This window comes from Lepus europaeus, chromosome 9 (assembly GCF_033115175.1).
Source record: "Lepus europaeus isolate LE1 chromosome 9, mLepTim1.pri, whole genome shotgun sequence".
NCBI classification, from domain to species: Eukaryota; Metazoa; Chordata; class Mammalia; order Lagomorpha; family Leporidae; genus Lepus; species Lepus europaeus.
The window spans coordinates 105,171,293-105,187,494 of NC_084835.1; the positions used below are offsets into that span (position 1 = coordinate 105,171,293).

A 16,202-nucleotide genomic window follows, 5' to 3' on the forward strand; every position below is an offset into this window, starting at 1 on the left:
CCTTGTAACTAGCCACCTTACTGAACTTTCTTATTACTTCTAATAATTTTTCTTTGAGGCTCTTGGGTTTTCCAAGTAAAAAGTCACATCAACTTACAGTTATAAGGGCTCTCTTTCTGCCTGGAGAAGCAGTGTAGGGTAGCTGAAAGGTACAAGGAATCTGGACTCAGAATGTCTGAATTTGAACCCTAGATCCATTACTGACTATGTAAACTTACTAATTTGCTTAATCTCCTATACCTCAATATCATGAATAATAAACTGTTTTCTAGGATAGCTGTAAAAAGTAAATGACTTCATACAGTTAGAACAGTGCCAAATAATGAGCTATCAGCTTATGTCAGCTTTTGTCATTTTTAAAAAATATTTATTCATCGACTTGAAAGACAGAGTAACAGAAAAAGAGACAGAGACAGGGAGAGACTGACCTTCTATTTGCTGGCTCAATCCATGTACCACAATATCCACCCCAGCTTTTATCATGTTATCAATTTTATTCCTATTTTTTTCTTATTATATTGACTACATTTTTTATTTCCCTATATTGGCTACTTTTCCACCATAAGACTGAATAATAATGGTGCTTGCAGGCCCTATCTGAAACTTTATCACTATTCTTTCTGCTGTTTTATGGGATTTTTTTTTTCATGTCTGACATATCTCAAATTCCCTTTCACTGAACTTGTAAATCTGGTTTAACCCCGCAGAGAGAGACTTTCCAGAGGTTCTTTAGTTCAAACTAAGTTATTCATATAAAAATGAAAAACATTAATGATAAAATTATTTGTTTTGAGACATCATAAAGATCCGGTTGGGGAAACAGATGCCAGCCCTTCCCTTTCACTGGAGAAAGGGTGCCATTTGCCAATACAGTAAAACGTGGGGCATTTGGGATGAGCTCAGGGGTATTCATGGCCACACAGGGCTACTGATCAGTCTTTTGGGGGGCAGTATCACATTCTTGAGTTTTTAAGTTTGATTAAATTCTTAGCAAGCTGAAGTAGGTTTTTAACATATTTTACTTTTCATAAAGAATATATAGGTATACTTTTTACATCATTAAATAACTGAGAATGCCTTCTTATAGGAAAGACCACCTGAACTGCATACAAGTCTAGCATTGCAACCATAATGTCAGTTTTGCTTTTAATATCTTCCAGTGTTACTACTGTATTTCTCATTTTCCTGTAAAATTTTTATCTTTTTTAAAAAAGATGTATTTGTTTATTTGAAAGGCAGAGTTACAGAGGGGGAAAGAGAGAGAGAGAGATGTCTTCCATCTGCTGGTTCACTCTCCAAATGGCCATAACGGCCAGAGCTTAGCCAATCTAAAGCCAGGAGCCAGGAGCTTCTTCCAGGTCCGCCACATGAGTGCAGGGTCCCAAGCACGTGGGCCATATCCTGCTGCTTTCCTAGGCACATTAGCAGGGGAACAGGAGCAGCTGGGACTTGAACTCGCACCCATATGGGTTGCTGGCGCTATAGGGAGAGTCTTAGCCTGCTACACCACAACGCCAGCCCCAAAATTTTTATCTTAATCATCTTTCATCTTGGTGATTTTTCTTTATATACTGTTACCTATAGATCTATTTTCTTTTTAATTATTTTTGTTCCTGTTTCATAAAAGCCATCTCTTTTTGCATCACATTGTGATTATCAAGCGAGTCTCTAAAATGTTCTTTAAGTTTCTGTAAGATATTTTCAGATAAATTTTCTCTGATTTTTCAGATCATGGCCCTTATATATGTTTCCCACTATTTTTTTTTTTATCTCCTTTATGGTGGTTCTTTGCTCTCAAATGAGAAAAGACTCATTCACACTTGATGTGGTGCACAGAAAGGTGTGTGTTTTGCACACAGCTTCCTCTTTGCATGTTAGTGTTCACTAACCTACACGAAGCCAGCAGCTGATGCACCTACTGGAGCCCCTACCCTGCTGAACTGACATGGAATCAACTCCTGCCTGCTCTGATCAGATGAACTGTATGCAGCAGTGCCCAGTACCTGCACTTCAAGGGCTGCTGCTCTTGTCCTTACACTCATTCACAGCACTCTAGGAGCTATGCCTCCAGGGAGCGCTGCACCACCACCATCATCCCTCCTCCATCCCCCAACTGGTGGGTGGCAGGAGTGGACAGCACTCAGGCTGTTCCAAAAGGCAGCACCTACCAAGTAGACTGATGGCTGCTAAAGCTGTATTTCTGAACAGTTGGAAGACTCAGACATGTGGGTGCCGTCTTTCTCTATAGTCCCATTGGCCTTCTAAACGTTTAGGTGAAAATTCCCCAGAAATGCCCTACCACCACCACCAAAAAGGCTGACTGCAGTCATAGTTTTCATTGTGGTAAGCTTGATTTTTCACTGTGGGTCTTAAATGATTTTAATGGGAAGTCCGAGAGGCTGCCCCAGATGTTAAGTCAGGTGTTTCTGTCCAGAAGTAAATATGTGTTTTAGCAACCCAGGGCTTCCTAGATGGCTTGGAGGGATGCAGCTGTAGGGCAGAGCTAAAGATTCCTCGTAGCCAGGCTTCTGCATAGGCAGAATAGAGGACTAGGAATTGTGATTTCAAAGCTGACTGCCCCTTAAGCTGTATTCCAACAGGCAGGTAAGAGAGAAAGGCCTCTGGACTAGACAAGGGCTTCTGTGTTCTTACAGCTCTGTCACGGCCCAGTCATATCAGTACTAGGTACACTATGTCACCTCTAGGAGTTCTGGCCTCCAAATCTCTAAAACAGAGACTGGGCCAAATGGTCTCTAAGGTCCTGCTGTTCTAGGGCCTCATGGTTTTACTGGCTAGCCTGGACCATCTCATGTTAGAATCCCATTCTTCAGGATTCCTTATTTTTACCATCAGACCTTCTGCTGCAGGGAAGTGGAAGTAGGGCCTGCCCAGCTGGGCCAGCTGCAGGACTTCTGGGCAGCTTGCGTTCCCCTCCTCTCTTGTTCTGTCTCAATCTGCTCTCTCCTCCTTCCCTCTTGCTTCCACATCCTCCTGACTGTAATGTTGGCTCTAATTAAACCACATAGCTGGGATCTCACGTGCATGTGAGCTGTTCACCCAGGAGCACCTCGGCTGTCCAGGACACTCTGCTCAATGGCTTAGAGGTCTTGCCAGGGCTTTGCCTATATCCACAATTAGAAGGGAACAAAAGGGGGAAGGAAAGCCAACAACCAGTGGACTACAAGTCCCTTGGCACAGTGCATCCCTGGCCTCTGTTCTTGGCTCCCTAAATGGATGCTGGTCTGGATGTCACTGGCTCCACTGCCTGAATGGGTTGGCATCTGGTCCATGAAGACCAAGTTTCTGAGAAAGCCAGATCTCCAACTTGAGACAAAGCCACCAAGCTCTCCCCAGCCTACCCCCAACTCAGATCAGGGGCATTTGGAAAAACAAAGGCCAAGTTAGAGTTTAATTGTTGGGGCCAAGTTCATTGGACTGGCTCAGTAGTAATCTGGATCCAGGTAGCCCTTGATGATAAAGTTCCACAGAGGAATAGAACAGACTACAGGGAATCTAACTGCAAACCACAGCTTCCAAAATTTAAGAAGCACAGATCAAATATGGACTTTTAAATAGCATCTTCCCCTCCAGTAAGCCTTCCCTGCTCTTAGCTGGTTATCAATGTCCTAGCACTAGCCCTGAGGGAACAATGGAATTGCCTAGAGCCCAAGCTCCAACTCCTTGTATGTCACCCTCTCCTATGTCCTCATAGTAATCTGTTGGCACTTGCTCTTAGCCTGCATGACCAAAACTGACCAACACTGACCAACACTGAAGATTAACGGAATGTTAAATATGTACTATCAAAAAGTATTCAATTATTTTTTAAAAATTTATTTATTTCAGAGGCAGAAAGATGGATATACAGAGAGAATTCCCATCCACCAGTTCATTCCTCAAATACCCATGACAGCCAGAGCTGGGCTAGACTGAAGCCAGGAGCTGGGAGCTCCTGGTCTCCCACTAGGGTGGCAGGAAAAAAATTACTTGAGCCATCACCTCTACCTCCCAGGGTCTGCATCAGCAGGAAGCCAGAGTCAGGAGCTAGAGCTGCGAATTGAACCCAGGCACTCAGTGTGGGATGTGGACAAATTAACTGCTAGGCCAAAAGTGTTCAAAGTCTGAAATTCTATTTTGTTTTTTGCTTTCTGGTTTAATGCAAGATCTTACTATTTTGAAGGTTCTGGAATATGCAAATTAGTTCCACAAGAAGGTTGCTTTTAAATCACCATCACCTCTTCCATGGGTTTGCTATTCTAGCAGCAACAAAGTGAAAGAAGGTTGTTTCTTTATTTGTTATTATCTCAAAAACCCATAGCTTTCTCAGGGAACAAGGTCAGACATCCAAATGTGAACTATTTTGTAATTGATTTTCCCAGCATAACCCCACTTGATGGCCTTGGTTGATCTTTGCAACATAACTACAGCCCCCCACGTTCCCCCTGGAGTATTCCCTTTTCCATGAAGAAGGTCACTCTCCCCCTCAGCACAAGCCCTTCTAAAAGGGGCAGCTTGGCGCTCTCCAGCAGCAGGATGAAAAGGATTCTGGTATAGGCATAGTTTTCAGACCCATATACTTAGAGGTTAAGTATCTGCTGACAAATGCAGCCTGGATGAGTACCTTCCCCTCCCCCAGCCTCTGCCCTGGCAAGATCATATTGAACTATTCAGGGAAAGTATTTACTGAATGCAAGGAGAATAGAGTACTGCTGCATTATTTATGATGGGCTAACAATACCCATCACATGTAGAATGTATTTGGACATAAATTAGTGATGTTAGGAAACACCAGTGGTCCACAACCTATTAGGATCTCTGACACGTGTGTGAAAACACAGAACGGTCTTACCTTGCACAAGGCTGGGAATTGGCTATGAGACAACTGCACAAGGAAAACAAAGCTCTTTAACCTTTTCTTTGCCATGAGCCCTCTGAGCAGTTCATCTACTCTTGAGTAAGACCTGAGGAATCACTTCAAATAATGAATTCCCTACTTTATCCTCTTTTTCTCTCTGTGAAAGAAAACTGTTCACATTTCCTGAGTGCCTACTATATGCTAAATGTTACAGCTGGCTGCTTGATGTCCTGGAGTGGTGGCTGTTAGTATCCCCATTTACAGGTGAGAAAACTGAGGCCCAAGTTCATGCAGCTGATAAGTGGCCAACATGGAGCATGTTCTTGATTTCAAGCTGAGGCTTCTCACCACACACTTCACTCCCTCCCTGGACAGGAAGGCAAAGGGTGTTCTCAGTTTCTATATCAGTTATCTGCCAGCATAGTAATGCTGTACAACACAGAACTGCAAAATGGGTGGCATAAGACAACATTTACTTCTGCTTAGAAATCTGCAAGTTGGCTGGGCTGATCTGCTGATCCAGACCATGCTCGGCTGATCTCAGCTGGGCTCACTCAAGCATCTGCAGTCAGCTGCTGGGTCAGCTGAGGCTGTGATCCCAGAGGGCCTGGCCTAGGACAGGCTATCTCCCCCAGCAGGCCAAAGTGCCTGCACCAAGCACGCAGCTTCTGGAGGCCTGGTCTCACAGCTGCCATGCCATCACCTCCACCACAAATCGGCCAAAGCCAGCCAAAAGGTTGGCCCAGAGCCACAAGAAGGCGGATCTTGCTGGAGGAGCTGTAGTCACATTATGAGACATGTAGACATCAGGGAGGTTTTTGCAATCAGTCTGCCACAGCTCCTCTATGGGGCTGCTTCCCGGAAGCCCCGATTCCCTCAGCTCCTTCTGCTCAAAGTCTATCCCCGATTTTTGGCTGCAGCAGGTAACTGGGCTACTTGGAGATCTCCCCCTTGTCCAGCTCTGAACATCTCTGCCTGACATTGAGTTTGCTGTGGAGCCAGGGTCCTCCCCAAAGCTTTCTGCAACGACCTCTCTTTGGGCCGTGTGCTTACGGCTTTAGGGAGGATTGACGGGAAAAGCAATTTCTGCAGGAATCCCCATGCTCACCGAGTCTGCATAGGAAATAACATTCTAGGTGGCAGTGGAAAGGGAGGCGCTGAGCAGGCCTAGCCTGAGGTGGGCGTGGCTCGGAGGTGGAGCCTGGCCAGGTGGGCTTAGCCCACAGGACAAAGGCAATGGCCAGACAGGCATGGGCCTGAAAAGCACGTGCAAAACAGGCGAGAGACAGAAGTTAAAAGTCCCACGTGAAGGATCAGCTATGAACAGAAGCCGATGACTGCAGAAGCTGGCGCCCTAGGAGCCCACCCTTCCCTGCTGCTCTCTCCCTCAGGTAGTTCATGCGTGCCCACTAGGACTGCCACTGGGTGCCCCCAAACCCGGAAGCTTCCAGACTGGGAGGGTGGAGAGCCCAGCTCCTGATTCCCTCCTCTGCTGGGAGGAGGGGTGAAGCACCCGGAGGTGGGAGGCACCGCTCGGGAGCCTGCAGTTTCCACCATCTGAGGACTGAAGGAGGGTGAGAGGAGGTGTCCCTGGGAAAGGCCGCATTTGCCTTTGGTTTGGGAGAGTGAGCAAAACCGCCAGCTAGAGGGCAAAGGCTGTGAAAACCAAGTCCCTCACCAGAAGGACCTGGGCAAGCATTTCTGGCCATCACCTCTAGGCAAACCAGGCACAAGCAGGCAAAGTGACTTACTGGAGTCGCTCAGCAGTCCGTGGCAGAGCTGATGGGGACCTACTTCCCACTTTGCCACTCTACTGTCCTTCCACTGGTTGCCTCAAGAAATACAAAACTGTAAATACGGACTTTAGCTTTCAGGTCTTAGCCATGTTCCCTTCCTGTCTAATGAGGCTACTGGGCAGGAGTCCTCATTGTTCCAGTACTCATAAGACTGTAGCCAAGAATCAGGGTGAATTCTCTAAGAACAAATAGGAAGCTTCCAGCCAAGCACAGAGATGGTTGTTCAATGGTTTAAACCCAAAGGGTTTAAGGTGGCCCAAGTGACCTCTTACCTTCCATTCAGAATTTTCCTTGAGCAGGTCGGACTCGGGAGCAACTGAGCAGCATAAGGTTGTGGTAGTCTCACTCCAACTGCACTGCCCATGAGCACCTGCCCTTCAGTTGGGTTTCTGTCACAACCCTGAGTTGTAGGGAGCTATTTGGCCCTTCCCTGGCTGTTCAGAAATGGGTACTTACTGACTACAGAGTGGAATATTTTTAGGAATACTAATGCCATTTACACTCTACCTGTGCCTATGGGAGACAGCTGGCTATGTTATGAAAATTCTGAGGCCACAACCTCATACCAGCTTCCAGACAACATTCAACCTGTCAACTTCTCAGACTTTCAAAGTCTCCTCTTTTGATACTCCTTCAGCCCCTGGCCCAGTGCTTTTGTAAGACTCATGGGCTGGCCACTACCAGTTGTAAGGACTCTGGGAAAATTAAGGATCAACTGCCTCAGTACTTTAGGCTCTTGTACATTTGGAGACCACAGCCTACAGGATTGCATTTGCTGATGTGAAATCTGAGCACTCTGGAGAGCACCTGGGGAGGCACAGGAAGGGTGTATTGACCTATTCTTTTTTTTTTTTTTTTTTTTTTTTTTTTTTTTTTTGCCGCAGCATAGAAGGCTAAGTCTCCGCCTGTAGTGCCAGCATCCAATATGGATGCCAGTTCAAGTACCAGCTGCTCCACTTCAGATCTAGCTCCCTGCTGGTGGCCTGAGAAAGCAGCGGAGGATGGCCCAACTCCTTGAGCCCCTGCACCTAAGTGGGAGACCCAGAAGAAGCTCCTAGCTCCTGGCTTCAGCCTGGCCTAGCCCTGGCCACTGGAGCCAATTGGGGAATGAACCAACAGATGGAAAATCTCTCTCTCTCTCCCTGCCTTTCAAACAAAAATAAATAAATATTTTTTAAAAGAGATTTATTTATTTGTTTGAGAGGCAGAGTTACACACAGAGAAAGAGATCCTCCATCTGTTAGTTCACTCCCTAGATGGCAGCAACAGCTAGGACTGGGCCAGGCCGAAGCCAGGAGCTTCACTCAGGTCTGCCACACGGGTGGCAGTAACACAGACACTTGGGCCATTTTCCACTGCTTTCCCAGGTCATCAGCAGGGAGCTGGATTGGAAGTGGAGCAGCCAGGACAGGAACCAGCTCCTATCTGGGACGCGGCGTTGCAGGCAGTGGCTGCACCACAGCACCAGCCCTTTGACCTAGTCTTTCTCTGCAGCCTGCTGAATATTAAGTTTTTAACATTTTTCTTCTAAATTAAGAGTATATACAACACACACACACACACACACGAGTACTTCAAAAGGTTCATGGAAAATGGAATTAAAAGATAAATTTATCTTGTGTGCAAAAAATATCAAAATCCATCCGTAGTTTTTCCATGATATACTTTTTTCATGAACTTTTGGAAGACTTTGTATGTGCATACATTGCAAGATTTTTTGCACCAAAGTCAACTCATCTTTTAATCCTATTTCCCACAAGCCTTTTGAGGTACCTTCTTAAGTGTTTATATCTTTCCATATATATATATGGAAACATATATATACACACATACACATGTACATACATATATATGGATATATACACACACATTATATATAGCCAAATGTAATTTAGCAAGTCCATGTGTCTAATCACCCTATTAAAAGCACTATTATAGCTGAAAAATAACCCATATTGGCATAAAAAGTGATTGCTATATGGTTAATCCAAAGGACTAGAAATTGACAGAAGACCTCAACTAATACTTGCAGAAGGTTTTTGCCACAATTTTGTTACTGGGAGCTTATAACACATCACTGTTTATTTAGAGTCCTCCAGATGAAAGCCTGGCACCAAGCATTCCAGGAGGTGGGAGCAAGGGTGAGAGATGGTGGTCAGGGACCTGAAGTAGCAGTGTGGTCAAGCACACTGGTTCCCCAAAGGGGTTGGGAAAACAGAGTCCAGAACCCGACCTCACAGGTGACAGTCACAATCCCGGTGTGGAGCCCAGACTTCCCTGCACAGAGGGTGTCTTCAAGGTGCAGTTGAGTGTGGGTAACACCCTGGAGAGATGAAGGAGAGACAGTGTGGCCTCAGGGCCATCACTTACACTATCCAAGTCTCCATTTATTTCCCTTTGAAAACAAAACAATTTCTGCCCAATGGCCTAGTTCTGGATTGCTAGAGGAATCCAGTAAGAGAAAAGGCCAGAGTGAACATTTACCCAGGTTATCTCACAGAATCCTTTCCTGAGGAGAGCGCTCTGATTTCCTTCATCAGGTGGTAAGGACAGACATGCCTGTATTCAAATCCAGGCCCTGCCACCTACAATACCCATACTCTGAGTCTTTCCCTCCCTGGTTGTTTTGTTGTGTTTTTAATGTTTCAAAAGTCAGAATGGAGGGGATTTGAGTCAGAATGATACCATCACCCTGTCATTTCCAATTTGATTCTGTTAGCAATGTTTAGAATCGTGATGGGTAGAAGGTTTGATTTGGCAAAAAAAGAAAACATGCACTTTGCAGGTCTTCTGCAGCCTCAGCTGCATGAAGGAGGAACTCCCTCACTGGGCTTCTCTCGGGGACCTGCTGTCTCCCCTCGCTTCCCAGAATCTGATTTCAGAGATAAAGAATTTTGAGGATGTGCTGGGAGGGCAGGGACAAAAAGAGAATGGCAACTGCACAACCAGACTGCGTGAGCCGGCCCTGCTGTCTTCCCCAGGCTCCCAGCCCATGGTTAACGGATGCCTTCCATCACCCGCAGATGAGCTGGGAAGGCTGGGTATTGACAGCCAGGCAGTTTGCACAGTAAAGTTTAATGCTTTACATCACTTTGTACGACTTGGTCAATGTTGTCAATGGATCACCTTCCAGGTGCTGGTTCTCCCACTCTCCCTGACTCTTCTCCTTCTTCTCTTTTCCTTCAAGCATGCAAACGTAAAGAGCAAGAACCAAACAAAGACAGGAACAACTCCCAGAAGAAATCCCGCCTGGTGTTCACCGACCTCCAGCGTCGCACGCTCTTCGCCATCTTCAAGGAGAACAAACGTCCGTCGAAGGAGATGCAGATCACCATTTCTCAGCAGCTGGGCCTGGAGCTCACCACCGTCAGCAACTTCTTCATGAACGCCCGGCGCCGCAGCCTGGAGAAGTGGCAAGACGACCTGAGCACAGGGGGTTCCTCGTCCACCTCCAGCACTTGCACCAAAGCCTGATGGAAGGACTCTCACTTGGGCACAAGTCACCTCCGAATGAGGACAACAGATACCAAAAGAAAACACAAAGGAAAAAGACACCGGATTCTCAGCTGGGGCCCTTCACTGGTGATTTGAAAGCACAATTCTCTTGAAAACAAACTTCTATTCTAGCTGTAATCATAGGCCAGGTGTTCTTTTTTGTTCTTAATGGCTATGGAGTCCAAGTGCAAGCTGAAAATTAATCTCTTTGAACCAGACACTGTCCTCTGAGCATGCTAAGCATTACAGAAGCCCAAATGGGGCCTGTAGGAGCTGATTCCAGTATGGTGTCACCTAGGCTCAGGATTACTTCAAATGTCAACAATCCCACTTGAGTCCTGCCGACCTCTTGCAGTAAGAGTCCCCACAGGAAATGGTAGGAATTCGGTCTGTGTAAGGACTCTAAGTGTAGGCTTCCAGGATGCTATTGGAAGAGAAGAATCTTATTGACAAGATGGACCTCATTTGCTTTCCAAGTGCTTAGCCTCATGATACCACAGTACACCAAAGTTCACAGCCATAGTAAAGAAAACATCAGAATGGTAATTACTGAGCACAAGTTTTAAATATGGAAGTTAAAAAAAAATCCAAGGACCTGTTTTTCCAACTCAGGCATCTTTTCATTGAGTAGCTTAGAACACTTTAAGTTGATTCAGTTTACAATTTTCTTTACCTCCTGGAAATTTCACATGGTCTTGGATCTGTCCCCAAACAAATCAGTTCACTTGAGCTCAAAGTATCAAGCACAACAAAGAGAAACAGAGTAAGAAAGGTTCTGGATTCACCACATCTGGATTTTCAAGAAGCCGATTGTGAAGTCCTTGGGGAATCGTTGGGAACATGGCTTCAAGCACATTTTGCAGTTTGCTACAAATTCTGTTTGTACATAATGCAGACGCACACTCAGGAGGCCAATTTAACTGTTATGGTACATAGAGAAAATACAGCATTTTAAAAGATCTAAATATTTTTAGAGCATTAATATATCCTTCTTGGTTTATCAGTCATCTGGTTCCTCCTATCATGCATTATGATCACTGCATAACTCATTCTCTCACTTTCTGATTTCTGTTGTTCCCTCATCCATCCAGTTAGTAGGAATGTTTTCAGTGTTTTCTAGCAAGGAAACAAATAATAAACCAAACTACCATGCATGTTGCTCATGACTGTCATCTAGTCCTAAATCTCCTCCATGTTGAATCACCCTTGCAAAACAGCTACATAAATCTGGAAAAAAAAAAAAAAAACAACAACACAGCACACCAAAGAAGCAGAATACTGCAAACCAAAGACGTTTCTTACTTGCCATTTTCTAGCCTAGAAATACTGTGATTACTTTTAGAAATCAGAAAACCTCTGCAACCCCGAACGGCATTCAGCTCTTGCATCAGGCTCACCATCAGGCTGAGCGAACCAGCCACGCCAAGGACAGTAGCCAAGCTTCACCATGCCAGCTCTGGTTCCTGGCTGTCACCTTCCCACAGCAAGTGGCAGAGAGAGCGCCCACAGAACTCCGGGAGATTGCGAAGGTCACAATGTGCGTATTTACCAGTGAACGGCCCCAGGTGGGCACCGTGGGGGTGTTCAAAGCAAGCCAAACGCAGCAATGATTCTTTACAGACACTTGAGACTGACTTTTTTATGAATTACTTAATCGAAACCAAAGAAACTTTTTCTGCACCTACTTCTGCAACAAACAAAACTGTCCCATTAAAGTGAATAAATAAATCCGTGAAATCAGTGGAAATCACCACCAAGAAGGAAACACGACAGAAATTAAAACAAAAACAAAAAAACAGTGAGACACACTGTGTTCAAACAGACCTTTGGGACAATTTTTGGAAGCAGATTTTAAAAAAAGGGTTGAGACAAGAATAGAAGTAAGGAAGGGCCTCAGTGGCTGCTGCTTCATTTGACAACTCACGCGGTAATCTTAAAGTTGAAGATTGTCTTTAATTTGTGCCTATGCAGTTTTTCAAAAGAACACGGAACAGAGCAACAGAAACCTCAACAGCTACAATACCAAAGATGAGGATTTCTCATACCTTTTGTTTCAGTTCATTATCTCTTCTTGCCTGGCTAAAATACTAATAGCGCCATTGATCTGTACAAAGGTAATCAATTTTGTTTCTCTGAGCAACAAAAGGAAAGGGTCATTTATTTGATGTTATTGTTTCCCTTTAAGTTTGTCTTATGGGTTTTTTAACCCCAACATGGAATCTCTCAAAAAGCTTCCATGGACTCCAAGTTCAAGATGTTGGGATACTGAATGAGTCTCCCCTCTCTGCTCAGCAGTGTGGGGACTGGTATTGTCACTTGAATGTTCTTTGCTTAACCCTTAGACTTGGTTCCTTCTATGTTCAGAGTCTGATCATCAGGGGAGGGAAGGGGAGTGAGAGTCAAGGGTGGGGAGGGGTCTTGGTGACACATCCTCTCCCAAGCCACAGAACCAAAGAGTTTATAGAGGAGTTTACAGTCTCGTCTTCATGGGACTGCTACATCCTAACAGGGCTTCATTTGGGGGTGGGGGAAAACATGTAAAAATAATTGCCAGTTTCTACTTTTCTATTAGCTTTTTAAAAATCAGCTGTAAAGTTGCATTTCTAAAGAAAGATATATATAATATATGAATACATATATAGATCAACTTGACATTGGTGATCACTCAAAATTCTTGCTGTCCAAATTCATGTCTTGTTTTTGTCAAGTGCTTCATTTGCTAAGTATTCAGTTCAGAATTTTGCTCATTTCTCATGCCATTTCAGAGTTAATTTGCCACTGTGGATGATGTGGAGTATTCACATTTCTATGAAAGTTCCTGGGAAAGGTTGAAAGTCAAGTTCAAGGATTTCAACATTTAACCTGTTGGTAAATGGATCCATGGGGTCAATGAGCTTGATTTGAATTTTAAGCCCTATTTTATGCCTCAACCATGGTCAAGATAGTGAGTGAGGTTCATCCACCAAAGCTGAGCCATGGACAGTGCAGTGCTAATCTGCAACTGCTGGGAAGGCTCAGGGGTCTGTTCCCATCAGGCATGGGATGTGAGGCCAGCCCCACACACTCTCCTGTCCTCCAGGAGATGCCTGTCCATCAGGGTTTTCCAGAGCCCCTCGGTGAGTGGATCCACCAAAAGGGACTTCTCATGGGGAAGTCCAGCTCCTGTGGCAATGGGCTGATTAGGTTTCCTCAGGGTGGTAATTGCCAGTTTGCATTGACAAGCCTGTGTTGCAACCACAGCTAGCTCTAGGGTGGGGCAGTGGTGGCGTTGGGGTAGGGTATATTGCAATCCTGGAGAGAAAATATAAAGCAAGTTTTGAGGAGAGTCCCAGAATCCTCCCCCAGGAGAGCTCCACTGTCTCCCTCCTTGCTCCCACCGTGCAGGGGAGTCGTCGTGGAGCTGTAAGAGAATGAGGCTCTCTGTGATTTTTGTAATTCATCCTGCCTGGGAGTCACTCCTTGACTGCTCCCTTGTGTCCCTTTATCCTGTGCTCATACTTCATGTACCCTTCGTCAAAAGACTCAGAAAAGGGTACATTTCAGCTGGGGGTTGCTACCCTGTGGGTTGATAAAGATGAATTTCAACTTTGGAATTTCTAAATGAGTCCTGGTGACTTGTAGCCACTGGAAATGGTTGTTCTTCTTGAGGTTAGATTGAGGAACCGAGCCTGCTTGGTTTGATTAGTGACTCTTCGACACATCAGCATTTGGTCTTGGACGTCCTCTAAAGATATCTAGACCAAAAGAGGCTGTCTTTGTGCCCTGAAATTTCAACACTGGCCAAATCAATGTTCTGATGAGTGGAGGAAGATGTTGCAAAGTAAGAAAAGGCAGTAACTCCCTGCAGTAGCACCTGACAAATGTCTCATAGCAGATAGTGTCTAAGAGAAATGCTTGCATTTAAAAAATTATTTACATTTATAAAAATACATGTGTACCTATACATTTTGTATCAAAATTTTAAGTCATGCAAAATTTCAATTTGTTAGACATCTGAAAGAAAAAAATTACTATATTGAAAGATAATAGAATCTAACCCAGTGTGTTTCCTCAAGTATCTTAAAATTTTATTTTAAATTAAGAATTTCAAAGAACATAACCATATGGACTTGGTTATAATTTAGAATCCATTTCCTTAATCCAAGAAAAATTCCAGGCATGCCTCAGCCATCAGCAATGAATGGGACAGTGTAAAGGGACAGTTCTCCACCCAACTTGACAGGCAGTAGAAATACAAATGCTTACGGCTATTGAGAGGGGACATTTTTTTTTCCTTCATTCCTTTACATAAATAGGCTAGCTTTGTTTTTCAGTGTGATTTTGGTACTGGGGATGTAATTTCTTTCATTCCAGGAAATTAAAAAGAAGATAGAGCCAATACATTTTTTTTTTCCAAAGGAAAATAGCAGCAGTGGTAAAACCTCAACACCAGTATTGAAAACTTTTGTTAAAATGTAAGAGTGCTTAGGTTGTACTCCATAAAGGCATGGGCTAGACTGAGTCAGGAAGGACCTAGCACGACACTGCTTCTGGAGAAATCAGAGTATGCTAGACAGCTGCTCTTCTCCCACAAGCTCTTGGCAACTGTAAGGTTAGGAAAGCCACGCTTAATTTTTCACTTCAAGGCAAAATAAAATCAAAATTAGAAAGGTAATTCTGCTAAAGTCAAACAATGTATTTCAAAGCCAAATTTGGGACCTTTTGGATAATCAACCATTTTACCATGTCTATGCTGGGCACTCACCTATTAGTGACAAGAAATTAAAGTTGAAACGATTTTTAAAAAATCACTACTTCCTGGGTGTGGGGAGAAACTTTCACACTTCTGAAAGCATTGGCAGAATTACAGGAGTATCTGTGTATCAAAGTGTCATGACAGCAAGCCTTTAGAATGAACTTGGGTTTTCAGGAGGTTGTATAGTTGGAATTTTTTTTTAAACAAAAGAACAGACTGGGTTCCAATTTTGTTGAAGAAAAATGAATTCTATTTTTTAAAAAGAGAAAAAGAGATGATACGCGCGGTCAGGGATTACCACAAGCCCCAGTTACAAGAACTTTGAAAATAACCCTCTAGATTAATAACAGATTAGAGTTGAGTTTTCTTGTTGTTGTTGCTAATGCTGTGTGATTCAGACTTGTTAGCCTAACTAGGATGAGGGAATGGAAAGTGGTAGAAGAAGAAATAGACCTGGTATACCTGTATCTTTTGAAATTTATCTACAAATCTGGTTAGATTGTGATAATTATTTACTTTTAAAACCAAGTTATTTCTGAAACAACAAAAATTCCAAGTTTTAAAATAAAGCCACAAAAATCATTACTGAAGGAAGACTGACACCCCAGTTGGTTGTATAAATCTCAAAAGATAATGATATTGGCTTTAAATATGGATGACCCAATTCCTATTTACATCAATGATTTGTTTCTTTCTAAAGTCAGGGGTGGAGTGGAGTTTTGTTTGTTTTAGAAAGTCCCAGAATAAAGTACAAAAATAATTTTTAAAAATTAATATAGGAACCCTTCTCCCATGTAAGTAGATAGAAATATATCTTATAATTGAAGCTGATGGGCCATGGTGAGAATCTCACAATCCCTCATTGTCCAAAATGATACCAAAATGACTCTGACAGGCTGAGGCACATCCAAGCTAGAGCCCAACCTTCCCATACAGATTTTTGAGTTAGGTTAATTGGAATTAAACAGCTAATGCCTTTCTAGTGGAGAAAAAACACCTTGCTACAGATTCATTCATCCAAAGGAAATGTTCCACTCTGCTCCATTTTTAGCAGTAGGCATTTGGTGTAGCATAAATCTTGGTAGCTAAGTTGGCCTAAAGCTTACACAGTCTGTCAGCTTGGATGTATACAGATTTAGATACATATTTTGATATGTATTCTCACTCATGTCTTTACAGCAACACACAATACCTATAAGTGTCTAGACTGTGTACATACAAGTGTGTACAGGCATCTTAATACATCTCTACTGTAATCTGTTACGATAAATAAATTTTAAATAATTGTTTAACATGTATGTGTTACTTCTACAATATACAT

General features: G+C 43.6%; 1 protein-coding gene across 1 annotated transcript in view; it reads left to right on the top strand.

Moving 5' to 3' along the window:
• ONECUT2 (one cut homeobox 2) overlaps positions 1-16,173 on the top strand; it is a 49,067-nt gene extending 32,894 nt beyond the window's left edge. Inside the window, exon 2 of the mRNA XM_062201721.1 lies at positions 9,839-16,173. Coding sequence (XP_062057705.1) covers positions 9,839-10,125 — 287 coding nt within the window. The 3' untranslated portion in view covers positions 10,126-16,173. The remainder of the gene's footprint in view (positions 1-9,838) is intronic.
• Positions 16,174-16,202: the final 29 nt, after the last annotated feature.